This window comes from Saccoglossus kowalevskii, chromosome 15, assembly GCF_978046115.1.
Source record: "Saccoglossus kowalevskii chromosome 15, keSacKowa6.1, whole genome shotgun sequence".
NCBI classification, from domain to species: domain Eukaryota; kingdom Metazoa; phylum Hemichordata; class Enteropneusta; family Harrimaniidae; genus Saccoglossus; species Saccoglossus kowalevskii.
The window spans coordinates 2,340,456-2,356,940 of NC_140655.1; the positions used below are offsets into that span (position 1 = coordinate 2,340,456).

Consider the following 16,485-nt stretch of genomic DNA (forward strand, 5'->3'; position numbering starts at 1 on the left):
TAATTTTCTATGTTTTGTTAGATTTGCTTATGATTACATGCAGCCATGTTCTGCTAGTATGTGCATGTCAACTTGAAAACCACTAACTGATGCTAAGGGTGGGTATGGAGACGTGTCAATATTATTCAGCGAGACACATCGTATTATTTACATTGGCAGATGTAAAAATGTGCATGGAGAGCGCAATGACGTCATATCATCTTTAATAGAATATTTCCGTTCTGTCTTACAGTAATTATGCAACGTTGGACGTACACCGTATATTTCGCGGTCACTTCCCGTTTTCGCAAAACACTAAACTATTTCACATTTTAGGCAAAAAACAAAAAAACAATAAGACTTGTAAGCAAGTCTAACCCTGATCTTGAATTGTAGAAAACATTAAAACGCAATGAAAATCATGTTACTATCGGTACTGTAATGAAAATGTTGATACTTTAATGAAAAAATCGTTACTGTAATGAAAATGTAGTTACCGTTATGTTATTACCGTTATGACGGTACTTACAGTACCTTGTGGTGGCAGGAAATTGATTACAATCAAGTCATCAGAAGATTAAACAGTGGCCAATTACTCGATAAACGAATGGTTTTATAGTCTAGTTCACTGTGACCTTATTCATTATGGTATATCTAGTATACCTCACGGCATTGTGGTCCCTCCACAGTGGTGGGACTGTGCGGTAACGAACATGAACACAAGTGACATTACTATTGCTTTGCTTGAGAAAATTCATTGGCATTTTAAGACTATTGTGTGTGTTTTTTTTGATGTGCTAAACTTTCGCGCATTGTGAATGCACGCACGTTGGAGTGATATTCAAAAGAACGTGAATAAGAGAATTTCGAACACGCAATCAAATGAGAAACCCCTTTCTCTGACAGGATGCGTGACACGACCGGCTGAAACAAAATCGATAGTTATAAATTGACTGATTATATCGTGACGATATCGTTACTGGGTGCAGTTTGAAATGGAACAATTCTAAACACAATAAAATGAAACGATCGCTTGTGTTCTGATGCACTAAAAAAACATTAGATTGTTTACTCTCGGCACAACAAACGCGTTTCATTCATTTTTATACATATTTATAAATTCCACAATTTAAACTAAAAAGAGAAGTTGTTATTGGCTGATTGCTGATGCTGATTGGCTGATGTTCATATATCAGAGAAACTGTTGTGTCGAATAGGTGGAACAACATCGTGCAAAAACAAAAAAAAAGTCATTTATTCAAAAAAATATTAATAACACGTTTGATAGCTGTGGGCACAATCTCTTTCCAAGACACATTGAACTTACAATCTGCAACCATTGTTTGCAGTTCTAAGCAAAACAAAAACATGCTTATATTAGATATTCGTGACTAAAAATGAAAATATTGTTTAAAATCAAATGGCGTTTTATTGGCTTCTAGTTTTATAATAAGTGACTGAAAATCTAGGTAATAAGAATTGTTAAAGCGGAGGAGTCGTCACTGTTCTTAGCGTATGATGTTATCGTCGCTTGGGACTCAATTCCCGCACGTGCGCAGGCGACGACCCTCCCGCTTTAAGCTATATTTTCAAAAAGTCTTTACATCTGACTTTAAAATATTTGACTGAAATTGTAGCGAGATATGTTGGTAAAAGCAATGACTGGTGCGCATATTGATAAATGATAAGTAACGCAGTGGGGATAGTTTCAGGTTTTATATTGTTGCTTAGCAACCATGCCTGTTGCATAATACGGCAAACGTATTTGTCATTCATACATGCATACAATCGGTCCAGGAATTATGCAAAAAATAAATGTAAAAAAAAAAGTATCGACGGAGTGGTGGATTGACGAACATCTCACCGACTGAGGGCAGTATTGCATTAGCTAACTAAATACGTAACAGATGTATTATTCCGTGTTAAAATATTAATCTTGATAGAAGTACATACGGAAACAATATTGGAATACGAAACTGAATACGAAAAAAGCCTATGTCGATACAGCACTCAAATTTATCCGTAATTGGATTATTCACTAGTGTGAAGGTGCTGTTTCGGGTTCTTTGTTGAACCCTTCATCAGTCGGAACAGTTTATTTAGCTTTCAGAATGTTCGACGTTATTACTTTCATTGTACAATTTAGTTAAAAGGGAAAGTAATTCTTCGTCGTTTGGTGTGTCGTTTTTCATTTTACTGAGTAACTGATCATTCCGAATTAAGTCCCAGTTTTCTAATAGGGCTCTTTTGAGCTTAGACCCTTGTATATAAGGGTTGGACGTAGTTGTGAATATTGTTTGTCCTTCATTATTAGGCATTGATTCACGTAAATGTGAGATACGATTGTCATGTTCATTAATTGAATAGTATCTTTCGATATCGTTATTGGCAATCCGCTCCGCTAGGATTGCCCTTATTGGCGATCCGCTCCGCTAGGATTGCCGAAGCACTGGTTTATTTAAGGCTAGAAGTGCGTTTCCTGCCCTTTCGGGGGTCATGCACTTTTTTCCTCGATTGTTTGAGGAATTGCCTTAGTTTTTCAACAGCCAGAGCCTAATGTTTATTTCCAGCCAAGCATTTGATATCTGCAAACGCGTCCTTCTTCCCCTTTACCGGAATGGCCTGAAATTGTTTCAGATGCGTCGGTAAATAAATATCCAGTAGTTTAGTGTACTGTTTAGATGCCTGGTTTGAGATACGTTCCCACTTTTGTAGGAATGCCGTAGACAGCTTGAAACCACTGAACCCTTAGGAATTATTCCTGATAATGAAAATTTATGTATCGACTTAATCTGATTAAAAATAGACCACTCAGTACGGTAAAGTTTATATAAAAAATTTACCTTTTATAAAAGCAATGACTGGTAAGCATATTTAATAAAATGGCAACATAAATGATAAGTAACACAGAGGGGATATTTTCAGGTTATATATTGTTGCTTAGCAACCATGTGTGTTGCATAATATGGCAAACGTATTTGTCATTCATACATGCGTATGAATCGGTCCAGGAATTATGCTAAAATAAATGTAAAAAAAGTACCAGAAATAACCAAATATTTCAATTAGATAATACCATCCAAGCTTCAACTTACTCCACGGGAGCAGTGTTCGTGGTTTAAATTTCGTCGGAGTCAGGCCGCTGTTTCGCGTTCACATTCTAGAACGACCTAACTCGTGTGAACATGATATAAATATTCGACTTACAAGTTCAGATTTATCTGATCAGATTTATCGATCGAAACTGTGTCAGATTAATGTGATGTCAAACTAGGTGTTTACACTGTCACATTTATCTCATGAACATGTCCAATATTTACAATTGTTAACACTGTAAGATTTATCTCATGAACATGTCCAATATTTACAATTGTTAACACTGTAAGATTTATCTCATGAACATGTCCAATATTTACAATTGTTGACACTGTAAGATTTATCTCATGAACATGTCTAATATTTACAATTGTTGGCACTGTAAGATTTATCTCATGAACATGTCCAATATTTACAATTGTTGACACTGTAGGATTTATCTCATGAACATGTCCAATATTTACAATTGTTAACACTGTAAGATTTATCTCATGAACATGTCCAATATTTACAATTGTTAACACTGTAAGATTTATCTCATGAACATGTCCAATATTTACAATTGTTGGCACTGTAAGATTTATCTCATGAACATGTCCAATATTTACAATTGTTAACACTGTAAGATTTATCTCATGAACATGTCCAATATTTACAATTGTTGACACTGTAAGATTTATCTCATGAACATGTCCAATATTTACAATTGTTAACACTGTAAGATTTATCTCATGAACATGTCCAATATTTACAATTGTTAACACTGTAAGATTTATCTCATGAACATGTCCAATATTTACAATTGTTGACACTGTAGGATTTATCTCATGAACATGTCCAATATTTACAATTGTTAACACTGTAAGATTTATCTCATGAACATGTCCAATATTTACAATTGTTAACACTGTAAGATTTATCTCATGAACATGTCCAATATTTACAATTGTTGGCACTGTAAGATTTATCTCATGAACATGTCCAATATTTACAATTGTTAACACTGTAAGATTTATCTCATGAACATGTCCAATATTTACAATTGTTAACACTGTAAGATTTATCTCATGAACATGTCCAATATTTACAATTGTTAACACTGTAAGATTTATCTCATGAACATGTCCAATATTTACAATTGTTAACACTGTAAGATTTATCTCATGAACATGTCCAATATTTACAATTGTTAACACTGTAAGATTTATCTCATGAACATGTCCAATATTTACAATTGTTAACACTGTAAGATTTATCTCATGAACATGTCCAATATTTACAATTGTTAACACTGTAAGATTTATCTCATGAACATGTCCAATATTTACAATTGTTGACACTGTAGGATTTATCTCATGAACATGTCCAATATTTACAATTGTTAACACTGTAAGATTTATCTCATGAACATGTCCAATATTTACAATTGTTAACACTGTAAGATTTATCTCATGAACATGTCCAATATTTACAATTGTTAACACTGTAAGATTTATCTCATGAACATGTCCAATATTTACAATTGTTAACACTGTAAGATTTATCTCATGAACATGTCCAATATTTACATTTGTTAACACTGTAAGATTTATCTCATGAACATGTCCAATATTTACAATTGTTGACACTGTAAGATTTATCTCATGAACATGTCCAATATTTACAATTGTTAACACTGTAAGATTTATCTCATGAACATGTCCAATATTTACAATTGTTAACACTGTAAGATTTATCTCATGAACATGTCCAATATTTACAATTGTTAACACTGTAAGATTTATCTCATGAACATGTCCAATATTTACAATTGTTAACACTGTAAGATTTATCGGACACCAAAGTACAAGTACGTTTGATATCTGATCAGACACCAGATTGTGCAGTTTACACGATGCGATTTTTCCGAACAGATTAATCTGATAAGATAATTCTAATCGTATAAACCGGCTTTTATGTGTGTTCCATCAGATTAGTATTGAAACAAATAAACCTGACCATGCACCCGATCGATTCAATAATCACGAAAAACGACCACAAACACTTCCACATGCTTGATTATAAAGTTATGTTATATTTCACTGTTTTGAGATATGTGTAATTGAATTAACGATATAGGGCCGGTTGACGTGCATTCGTAAAAGTCACGAGTGAAACACATTAAAAAACTAAAATTAACGCGAAATAAAAAAAAAAACAAAAAAAAAAACATTTTTCTAACACGCTGCATGACTCGAAAAGCTGTTCATAAATACTGAAAAGTACAATTGGGTTTTAAAGCTCAGTGTACTAAAGTTTAAATCGCTTAGATTAGATTTAGGGCTAAACAATTATTTGTAGGATAGAGTGGCTTAGCAATATTTCAACATTTTGTGCCTGTTCATCTGCCGAACGTTTATCGTGGAGCTGGTTTTCTAAAATTGTTACTAATCTCAACTATTAAAGGGTGATGGTCATTGCACCGTGTCATGTCCAATATGGGACTCACAGAAACGTACACAATGCGTGTAAAATACATTGTTTGGTTACATTATATTCGAACACCGCCCTTTAACAATAATGGTAAATCCCATATTCAGCCAGTTTGCACTTCGCGTGTGTATAAGTTGTACTCGTCGATGTCGTACTCTGTCGCTTCTAACTTGATTGACCACCTCCGGAATGTTCGAAGTACATGAAATCCTGAAAAATATCAACACAGAAAATATTGAACATATCAAGGACATAGTAAATCTTGTTGAATGGTGGCGTAATGTATGTGCACTTTTTCTTGTGACAATATGGTATGCATCTTCCAATGTAACATATATATATAATACTCACAATCAGGAAAACGGCACCAAGTAGAGTTGCTTTTATTTTCACATCAAGATCTATCGGAACTGAAATATAAGGTTTACATCCTCGTTATTAGAAATCCATTTAACATAGAAAGGTGTCTTGAGTAATGTTCTAATGGACTAAGCTAGAATATCACAGAGAGGGCATTGTATGCGTGACTAAGACTCATACAGCATTTAGAAACAAAATAAAGAAAATAGAAGCATTTTTGAGAATAAATAACCAATTTATATGTGGCATAATTGTATCCAGTCTGTAGCTGCAATATCAGGACGTATTAGGTCATCTGAACCCGTGTACTTACACGTGACGCCGAAGTTATCTGTATCAGTAAACATTTCCTTGAGAAGTCCTGGCCACTGTTTACTCACTCTGCCAATCTCATTGTCCATATCACGGCTGTAAACCTGCATCAAATGACATAGTTTATTAGTAGTGTCCTGTCCATTTTGAAATTGAGTTGGGAGAATTACCCCATAGGAGATGTTCAGGTGAATTCCACAAGGTAGAGTACTAGAACCGCCAATTTGAAAAACAAACTCCGGCTGGTTTTAAAACTACCGACAAACTCCGAGTGATTTAACGTGTCTTTGCCTCACATGACTGTTATTCTTCAAGATAATGAGTTATTTTTATTATAGAGAAAACATAGTCATGCACTTATTTCTTTGAAATAAACACACAAAAATCTACTAAACCCGACTGCAGTGAATGTATTTTTTTTGTCTTCTTAAATGACGAATGTGAAACTGAAATACAGATTGAGAAGGGTATGTAATTCCAAATGTTTTGACCGGTATAAATTTAGTCTTGGTATGTACTAGTGTTATCGTACGATTGTCTAAATTGTCTAGCAGGACCGTATTTAAGTAGAAAATCAAACAGGTAGCGTGACTATTGTCTATTCAGCCAATCAGCTAAAAATACCCAATTAAAGCTTGGTAACATCTAAATTTGTACTTGTTGATCTGCGCAAGTATAAGTCGCCATCTGTGTGTATAGGAGACACATATCCCAAACATGCGTGGCGCGACGACCGCTGCCTTTAACCTGGTAGGCACATTTTAAAAGTGATGAAAATTGTTTAAGTTCTAATAATCGTGAAACAATACTCACCATAAAGTTTAAATCAGCGGTACAGCATATGGTTTGGCATACACAACACGGTCCTTTGATTTTCAACACTGTTTCTCTTTCTGCATTCATTATGTCAAAATGTCCAATCCAACAACTCTGCCTGGAATTGTGAAAAGACTCAATTTATGACCAGGCAACACAATTGTTCACTGCTCTCAGTGTCCCCGTCTTCATTTCCTTCATTACAGGCTTAAATATTGTCACAGAATTTAGTATGAGAGGTACAAGTCATTGTGGGTTAATATCCCGAGTTATTTCGATTATTATGATTTGTGTATTGCACCATAAAACACATCTTACGTTTGTCTGACATATCCAACAATATTACCAATTGGTGCTTCTACTCGCAGTTCAAAGGCACAGCAGTCACTATTAGCACACCAACAGCATCCAGCACAACACTTAAACTCACGAACCACCCGAATCACCTCCTGTATATTTAACATGGACAGACAATGTGTGACAATACATATGACAAAAACATCACAGTGAGTTCAATTGACAATATATGGTGGCCAGTTCAATTGACAATACATGGTTTTCAGTTCAATTGACAATACATGGTGGTCAGTTCAATTGACAATACATGGTGGTCAGTTCAATTGACAATATATGGGTGGTCAGTTCAATTGACAATATATACTGGTCAATTCAATTCACAATGTATGGTGGTCAGTTCAATTCACAATACATGGTGGTCAGTTCAATTCACAATACATGGTGGTCAGTTCAATTGACAATATATGGTGGTCAGTTCAATTGACAATATATACTGGTCAATTCAATTCACAATGTATGGTGGTCAGTTCAATTCACAATACATGGTGGTCAGTTCAATTCACAATACATGGTGGTCAGTTCAATTGACAATACATGGTGGTCAGTTCAATTGACAATACATGGCGGTCAGTTCAATTGACAATACATGGTGGTCAGTTCAATTGACAATACATGGCGGTCAGTTCAATTGACAATACATGGTGGTCAGTTCAATTGACAATACATGGTGGTCAGTTCAATTGACAATATATGGTGGTGAGTTCAATTGACAATACATGGTGGTCAGTTCAATTGACAATACATGGTGGTCAGTTCAATTGACAATACATGGTGGTCAGTTCAATTGACAATACATGGTGGTCAGTTCAATTGACAATACATGGTGGTCAGTTCAATTGACAATACATGGTGGTCAGTTCAATTCACAATACATGGTGGTCAGTTCAATTGACAATACATGGTGGTCAGTTCAATTGACAATATATGGTGGTCAGTTCAATTCACAATACATGGTGGTCAGTTTAATTGACAATACATGGTGGTCAGTTCAATTGACAATACATGGTGGTCAGTTCAATTGACAATATATGGTGGTCAGTTCAATAGACAATACATGGTGGTCAGTTCAATTGACAATATATGGTGGTCAGCTCAATTGACAATACATGGTGGTCAGTTCAATTGACAATATATGATGGTCAGTTCAAATGACAATACATGGTGGTCAGTTCAATTGACAATACATGGTGGTCAGTTCAATTGACAATACATGGTGGTCAGTTCAATTGACAATACATGGTGGTCAGTTCAATTGACAATATATGGTGGTCAGTTCAATTGACAATACATGGTGGTCAGTTCAATTGACAACACAAGGTGGTCAGTTCAATTGACAATACATGGTGGTCTGTTCACTTGACAATACATGGTGGTCAGTTCAATTGACAATATATGGTGGTCAGTTCAATTGACAATATATGGTGGTCAGTTCAGTTGACAATATATGGTGGTCATTTCAATTGACAATACATGGTGGTCAGTTCAATTGACAATATATGGTGGACAGTTCAATTGACAATACATGGTGGTCAGTTCAATAGACAATACATGGTGGTCAATTCAATTGACAATACATGGTGGTCAGTTCAATTGACAATACATGGTGGTCAGTTCAAATGACAATACATGGTGGTCAGTTCAATTGACAATACATGGTGGTCAGTTCAATTTACAATACATGGTGGTCAGTTCAATTGACAATATATGGTGGTCAGTTCAATTGACAATACATGGTGGTCAGTTTAATTGACAGTACATGATGGTCAGCTCAATTGACAATATATGGTGGTCAGTTCCATTGGCAATATATGGTGGTCAGTACAATTGACAATACATGGTGGTCAGTTCAATTGACATTATATGGTGGTCAGTTCAATAGACAATATATGGTGGTCAGTTCAATTGGCAATATATGGTGGTCAGTTCAATTGACAATACATGGTGGTCAGTTCAATTGACAATACATGGTGGTCAGTTCAATTGACAATATATGGTGGTCAGTTCAATTGACAATATATGGTGGTCAGTTCAATTGACAATATATGGTGGTGTGTTCACTTGACAATACATGGTGGTCAGTTCAATTGACAATATATGGTGGTCAGTTCAATTGACAATATATGGTGGTCAGTTCAGTTGACAATATATGGTGGTCAGTTCAATTGACAATACATGGTGGTCAGTTTAATTGACAATACATGGTGGTCAGCTCAATTGACAATATATGGTGGTCAGTTCCATTGGCAATATATGGTGGTCAGTACAATTGACAATACATGGTGGTCAGTTCAATTGACATTATATGGTGGTCAGTTCAATAGACAATGTATGGTGGTCAGTTCCATTGGCAATATATGGTGGTCGGTTCAATTGACAATAAATGGTGGTCAGTTCAATTGACAATACATGGTGGTCAGTTCAATTGACAATATATGGTGGTCAGTTCAATTGACAATATAAGGTGGTCAGTTCAATTGACAATATATGGTGGTGTGTTCACTTGACAATACATGGTGGTCAGTTCAATTGACAATATATGGTGGTCAGTTCAATTGACAATATATGGTGGTCAGTTCAGTTGACAATATATGGTGGTCAGTTCAATTGACAATACATGGTGGTCAGTTTAATTGACAATACATGGTGGTCAGCTCAATTGACAATATATGGTGGTCAGTTCCATTGGCAATATATGGTGGTCTGTACAATTGACAATACATGGTGGTCAGTTCAATTGACATTATATGGTGGCCAGTTCAATAGACAATATATGGTGGTCAGTTCAATTGACAATATATGGTGGTCAGTTCAATTGACAATACATGGTGGTCAGTTCAATTGACAATACATGGTGGTCAGTTCAATTGACAATATATGGTGGTCAGTTCAATTGACAATACATGGTGGTCAATTCAACTGACATTATATGGTGGTCTGTTCAATAGACAATATATGGTGGTCAGTTCAATTGACAATATATGGTGGTCAGTTCAATTGACAATACATGGTGGTCAGTTCAATTGACAATATATGGTGGTCAGTTCAATTGACAATATATGGTGGTCAGTTCAATTGACAATACATGGTGGTCAGTTCAATTGACAATATATGGTGGTCAGTTCGATTGACAATACATGGTGGTCTGTTCAATTGACAATATATGGCGTCGTGGTCTCAATGTGAACATCCGACTTCCCAAAATCCCATGCAAAGCGTCAATTACCCGAAACAACAGATGACTATGAACAGTGCACATAACCTTGGGGAACGTTAGCGTGTATGTTAGAATGCGTATATAGTGATTTACTTATAGCCTCGCAACTAGTTTGCTGCTTGTACCTCCTAATATACCGCGTAAGATATGTAGGTTCGTGAGCTGCTCGAAGCCCTATCTATGGTTTCGCTGTTTTGGTGAGATGGTTCCAAACTTAAATTGGTCTATAGTTTGCGTCCTTTTGATTTTAAATTTGCAAAACTATATAGGTTGTTTCTATTAACGTTTTCATAATATTCTTTGAGTAGGCGTTGTTACGTGGCTAACACCGAGACTCGTTCATGTATAAAAAGCACATTTTTCTAGCGTTGTGAATTCCCAAGAACCAGCATTTATACCCCAAATAACAAACCAATTAGGATTTGTTGACGTTAAGACATTCTGTTCATTTTCACCAGCAAATTAGCGTGCCACTCGCGTATATTACTGGGTATTATAAACGAAATAAAGGAGGCAGTACTGCCCATTATTACGCGGTGATAACAGTGCTCGGACGTGGATGTTTGTTTATATAATAGCTGGAATACGTCTCGCCATTATTGCGCACATCCTCGTAAAGATGAAAAAAAACAGAAGTACCATTTCAAGTTAGGCCTAACGTGGCACAGATATGTGTGTTTGTTAATACTATACTCACATTGCCGGCATTATCAGTGATGTGAATCTGGAAGCCTCTCGCAGGCCCACAGCATAAACGCATGCACAATCCAGTTTCTGGAGCAAATATATACAGTTAAATGAAATATAAATAAACTGAGTTTGAAGTGAAACTTAGATTATTCATGGCACACATGCTGGATGTGAGTCACAAATAGAAGAGGTCTTATTTACCTTCACGTGCGAAATAAATTTGTTGGCCAACACTATTCTTGATCTGGTATTTGTTTTTAGTTTCCCATCCTGTGATAGCTGCGAAAAGAAATTATTATATTATGTAGATACTAATGTATATCGACTTCCGGGCTAAGTCACGTGACACAAAGTACGACTGTGAAAAGTACCTTCCAATAATTCCACTTGTTGATGTATCAACAATTGATCAATTTGTGTCAAGTATTCCAATCCCGGTGGACAGGCGAGTGACTGTGGCGGTGGGTCGCCACTCCATTTACCAGCTTCTGGCTGTAGTTGTACCTGTTGGATACGAATCATAATACAGCTTCCCGACATTAAATTTTGAGCAACGTCCGACTAAATTATCCTTCCCTTACTGGTCAATGATGAAACACTTATATTACTAAACACGGTGTATACGCTTAATCTGTATTTCTAGTAATTGCGACAAACTAAATATATGAAATTAATACTATTTAATTAAACTATTTACAACAGCAAAACATGATTTCAATGTATTTTCACGAATGACATCATCAAAATCATCAATTCAGATGTTTTTCATTTTTGTAACAAAAGCTCTGAAAATTAACATGTTATATCATACACACGTCAAACCATTTTGATAGACTTTGCTGGAACCACGTTTAATTTTGTCTTGCCATTGCATCACTTACTTTATAGCGACCACCACCTAAACACACGTTGATCCATTGCAGCGTTGACTTTGCCGCCTCGATTTTCAATCTTTTTTTATCACGTATTCGACGCTACTAATATATAACTAATCTTTCATTTGTCTCCACCTGACAGCTCATTTTTAGCAACGACTACGGCTGGGAATAATACACAATGAATTGCCATAGAAAGAATATGCTATACCCTATAACATACAAACGGTTAGGGCCTCAAGACTGGATACACACAATGTACTCTGGCCGCCATTCATTTTACCCATAGTGTATTCAACTCACCCGTGTGTATAAATAGGGTGTTGTTAGTTGCAATCGTAACTTATTGTTTACTCAAGCATTCGTGACAAACTATAATAAATAATATTGTATACTCACTACTTCAGTCTCCGTGGTCATATTTATTGGTTTATCAGTTCGGTGAATTGCGAGCCTATTCAAGTAAAAACATCACGGTTACCACAGTAACCATAGTTATCATATTATTACGAAACACTTTGTGCTGTATATTTATGCTATTACTATTTTTATGAATTGAAATACAGACACATCGCACTATACATTAACATTGACAATGTATAATGATAATTTGTTATAGCCGTAAAGAAATTACAATTCTTTTATGGATTGTAAATAATAAAGTATTTGTTATGTTGATGGTTTGAATAACTAAGTAGTTAAGTTAGTGCTTGTCTTTTAGTAAATGTATAACTATAGAGCTAATAAAACATGGTACGATTTGAGTTGTATTCCAACTATGTCTCTGTAGAAAACCACTCACCGAATCCCCCCCCCCGTTAGATCATCATACGGACTTTATTTTATTTTATACGGCTCATGCGAAATCTTATCCGAAAAATCTTAAAATCGAAATCGTCTGTAATAACCTGTTTACGTGCAATACGGGGAGTCTACATTGACCTTTAGTGCAGACACGTGACTAACGTACGCACCTTGAATCATAACATAAACTATCGTTAATATTAACCAGATCCAAAAGATCCAACATTCGATAATGAGTTGCCATGTAAAAGTACATGGCTGTAAGTTTTTAAAACAATATTTAATAAATGTTGGAATATATATTTTGTTGATTATTTATGTATAAGAACACATAGACGAGAACATTCTCTATTCATTAACTCCATATTCAATACCCCTCATCTCCCACCCCCAATTTATATCTACACATGCCACGCCCTACTAAGCAGTTATACCCACTCAACATCGCGCATGTCTCGTTTGCAGTAAATGCCGCATTTAAACCTTTAAGACCACTGTGTAATATTCTAAGGCGAAGGGATTCTGTCGAAATCTTGTTCAAATGCACCCAGCGAGCCAATGACGATGCTGTAGGGTAAATATTGGAAGGCCTGTCGGCGATACGGGTCTGTCGAGATCTCGTTTAAATCAACGGACATTTTTAACTTAGCTTCGCATAGTGTCCATCTCGTGTTGGTGAGAATCAATTCAACCGATCATCAAATGTCAATTGATTGAACCAATTTTAACATCGAAGTTAAAAGAAACATTATTTCCAACATGACTGATATTAAAATAAATGTTCAAACGACACATTTCCCCGCTGTCCTATCTGACGGTAATAATCACATGATATCAGCGGACTGTCGTGTGATGACAACGTAAGATACGTACCTGGTATTCGACCACAGCAGACTGTATACTGCCGTATGAGGGACTCACAAGATTGTAAAGACCAGCGAACTGGTTCAAATATCAATGTTTACTTTAAGAGAACCATGGAAACGATGATTTCGAAATTCATATTTAAATAAAGAATTGACCTTTGTATAGGTCTTGTAGTCATAACTCTTGTCTATATTTACAATCACTGAAGTTGAACAAATAATAACTTCACGCATGCGTATAACAAGTTAAATTACAGTCTACTTTAGCCCTCAATATAAAGTATCCGTATATTACAAAACATAGACAATATGTACATCATGATATGTGCATTGGCTTCAAGTTTACGTGTGCTGCCATCATCGTTAATTTACATGTATACACCGTAGTATAGACACGGGTGTTGATACAAAAATTATATGAAATATATAGTTTGTTGAAATAAAATTAATTTTCCATATAATAACAAATTGACTTTTGCCGTCATTCACTTCGTTTTTTCATACATTCCATTACCTCTAACCATGATTAAAGCGGCAATAATTGTGATTTTGTACATTTCTTTCTTAAAATATAACCACATAAAGATGACCAAATTATAAGGAAATATTGTTTTAGACATTATTACATACCTTCATCCGCCTGTCAATCAAACACACACTTTAGAATAGGAACATCCAGGGATTTTTGAGGTCCAGCGAGCCATGTACGGACCGTCGTCAATAGCAACAGATAGGTCCAATGAACAAAAAAATTCCTGGAACTACTTTCGTTTGCTTTGAGAAAATTTATAAAAAATAAAAAGAACAATCACGATGATGTTAATATTCAATATTTTAATAAAAGTTTGCAACCACACACAAATCCAATTTTACAACTCACATCGGATACATAAGCTTGTAAACCAAAAATGAAATTCAAACAATCGATAACTCGCAAAAGTTCAACAACTTGTGACAACATTGCGTACTACGGTAACCTAAAATCGGCAAGTTCTAATCAACTTCCTGGCTAGATTCTGAGCTAGTATCAATAACCCGTATACGACTGAATTTGCGTGATTTAACATGCGTGGGTGACACATTCTTTTTCGTGGATAAGATTAAAAAAATCAATCAAGGACTAATCTAAATTTATTGAATGGAAACCGTTTTAACGAACTGCACAAGTTCTCTGGTGATGAATTGAAATTTTTTGAACCAGCCACGGAGGATGAAATAATTAAAATTATAAAAAAATCGTCGTCGGCTTCGTGCGATTTGGACTGTTTACCCACTAATATATTAAAAGATGAAAAGATCCTTTCTATCCTGCTTTCACCTATAACAGATATCATAAATGAATCACTTCGCACTGGAAGTGTTCCTGAGAAAATGAAATGTGCGCTGATTAAACCTCTGCTCAAGAAAGCATCGTTGGATTCAAACATGCTGAAAAATTATCGACCGATTTCTAATTTGTCTTTTATATCTAAAGTCTATGAACGTGTTGTTGCATCCAGAGTGAAACAACATTTAGAGAATTATTCGTTGTATGAAGAGTTTCAATCAGCGTATCGGACTGCACATAGCACTGAAACGGCTCTTTTGCGGGTCGCTAACGATGTACTATGCATTATTGATAATTCTAAGAATTCAGTTGCTCTCGTACTTTTGGATCTTTCAGCCGCTTTTGATACTGTGAATCACAGGATTCTCATCGATAGGTTGAGATCAAATTTTGGTCTAAATGGTCTCATCATCAAATGGTTTGAGTCGTATTTGAGTAACCGCATTCAAAAAGTGAAAATTGGAAATGTATTTTCTGATATGACGTCTATATTAGAAACCGGTGTTCCACAGGGCTCCGTCTTAGGGCCATTATTGTTCTCAATGTACATGCGTCTATTGGGCGAGTTATTGCGACGTCACGGCGTAAAATATAAAATATCATTTTTACGCCGATGACGCACAGATTTATTTATCGGTTTCTGAAGATGATCAAATTCGCGCCCGGGTGATACTTCAGACATGTATTCAAGATGTTAGCGATTGGATGTCTTGTAATTTCCTACTTTTGAATGTGTCGAAAACTGAATTTGTGTGCATGTCGTCTCGGAGATTCTCACAAGACTCGTGTCCTTTGTCTAGTATCGCAATTGGTGAAGAATTGGTTAGTGCTTCGTCAAGTGCTAGAAACTTAGGTGTCTTGTTTGATTCGCAGCTATCTATGGAAACACACATTTCTACTATTTGTAGATCTGGATATTCCCATCTAAGAAATATTAATCGTATTCGTAAATCATTATCCCAATCTGATACTGAAAAGTTGGTACATGCATTCATATCTTCTCGCTTAGACAGCTGTAATTCATTATTGTCTGGTCTCCCTGTAACTAAGATAAAACCTCTTATTCGTGTACACAATGCAGCAGCCCGCCTTGTCACTCGTGCTCGAAAATATGACCACATTACATATATTTTTATTAAACTTCATTGGTTACCAGTTGTACAAAGAATCAATTTCAAATTACCTTTACTAGTTTATAAATCTTTGTATGGTTTTGCCCCAAATTATCTATGTGAATTAATCGAATTTTATGTACCTAGTCGTAGTTTAAGATCGGAATCGAAGTTTCTTATTAAAACTCGTCAGGTGTGTAGTAAA

At 35.5% G+C, this 16,485-nt stretch overlaps 1 protein-coding gene across 1 annotated transcript; it reads right to left on the reverse strand.

The window, feature by feature from the left end:
- Window positions 1-5,611: 5,611 nt before the first annotated feature.
- LOC100375163 (phospholipid scramblase 2-like) lies at window positions 5,612-12,591 on the reverse strand. The gene is made up of 9 exons (XM_006813217.3): window positions 12,571-12,591; window positions 11,668-11,800; window positions 11,498-11,575; window positions 11,304-11,380; window positions 7,354-7,484; window positions 7,033-7,153; window positions 6,221-6,323; window positions 5,899-5,957; window positions 5,612-5,757 (listed from the first exon to the last, which is right to left on the reverse strand). Exons 1-9 carry the CDS (start codon window positions 12,589-12,591, stop codon window positions 5,713-5,715), a joined length of 768 nt encoding a protein of 255 aa, XP_006813280.1. The 3' UTR covers window positions 5,612-5,712.
- Between the last annotated feature and the right edge of the window lie 3,894 nt (window positions 12,592-16,485).

Excerpts from the sequence above, each read along its gene's own strand:
- LOC100375163 (XM_006813217.3), bottom strand. The coding sequence starts at position 12,591 with ATGACCACGGAGACTGAAGTA. Across the intron at positions 11,576-11,667 it reads ACAAGTGGAATTATTGGAAG|CTATCACAGGATGGGAAACT; the intron begins GTACTTTTCACA and ends TTCTTTTCGCAG. Across the intron at positions 7,154-7,353 it reads GTTGGATATGTCAGACAAAC|GCAGAGTTGTTGGATTGGAC; the intron begins GTAAGATGTGTT and ends TCACAATTCCAG.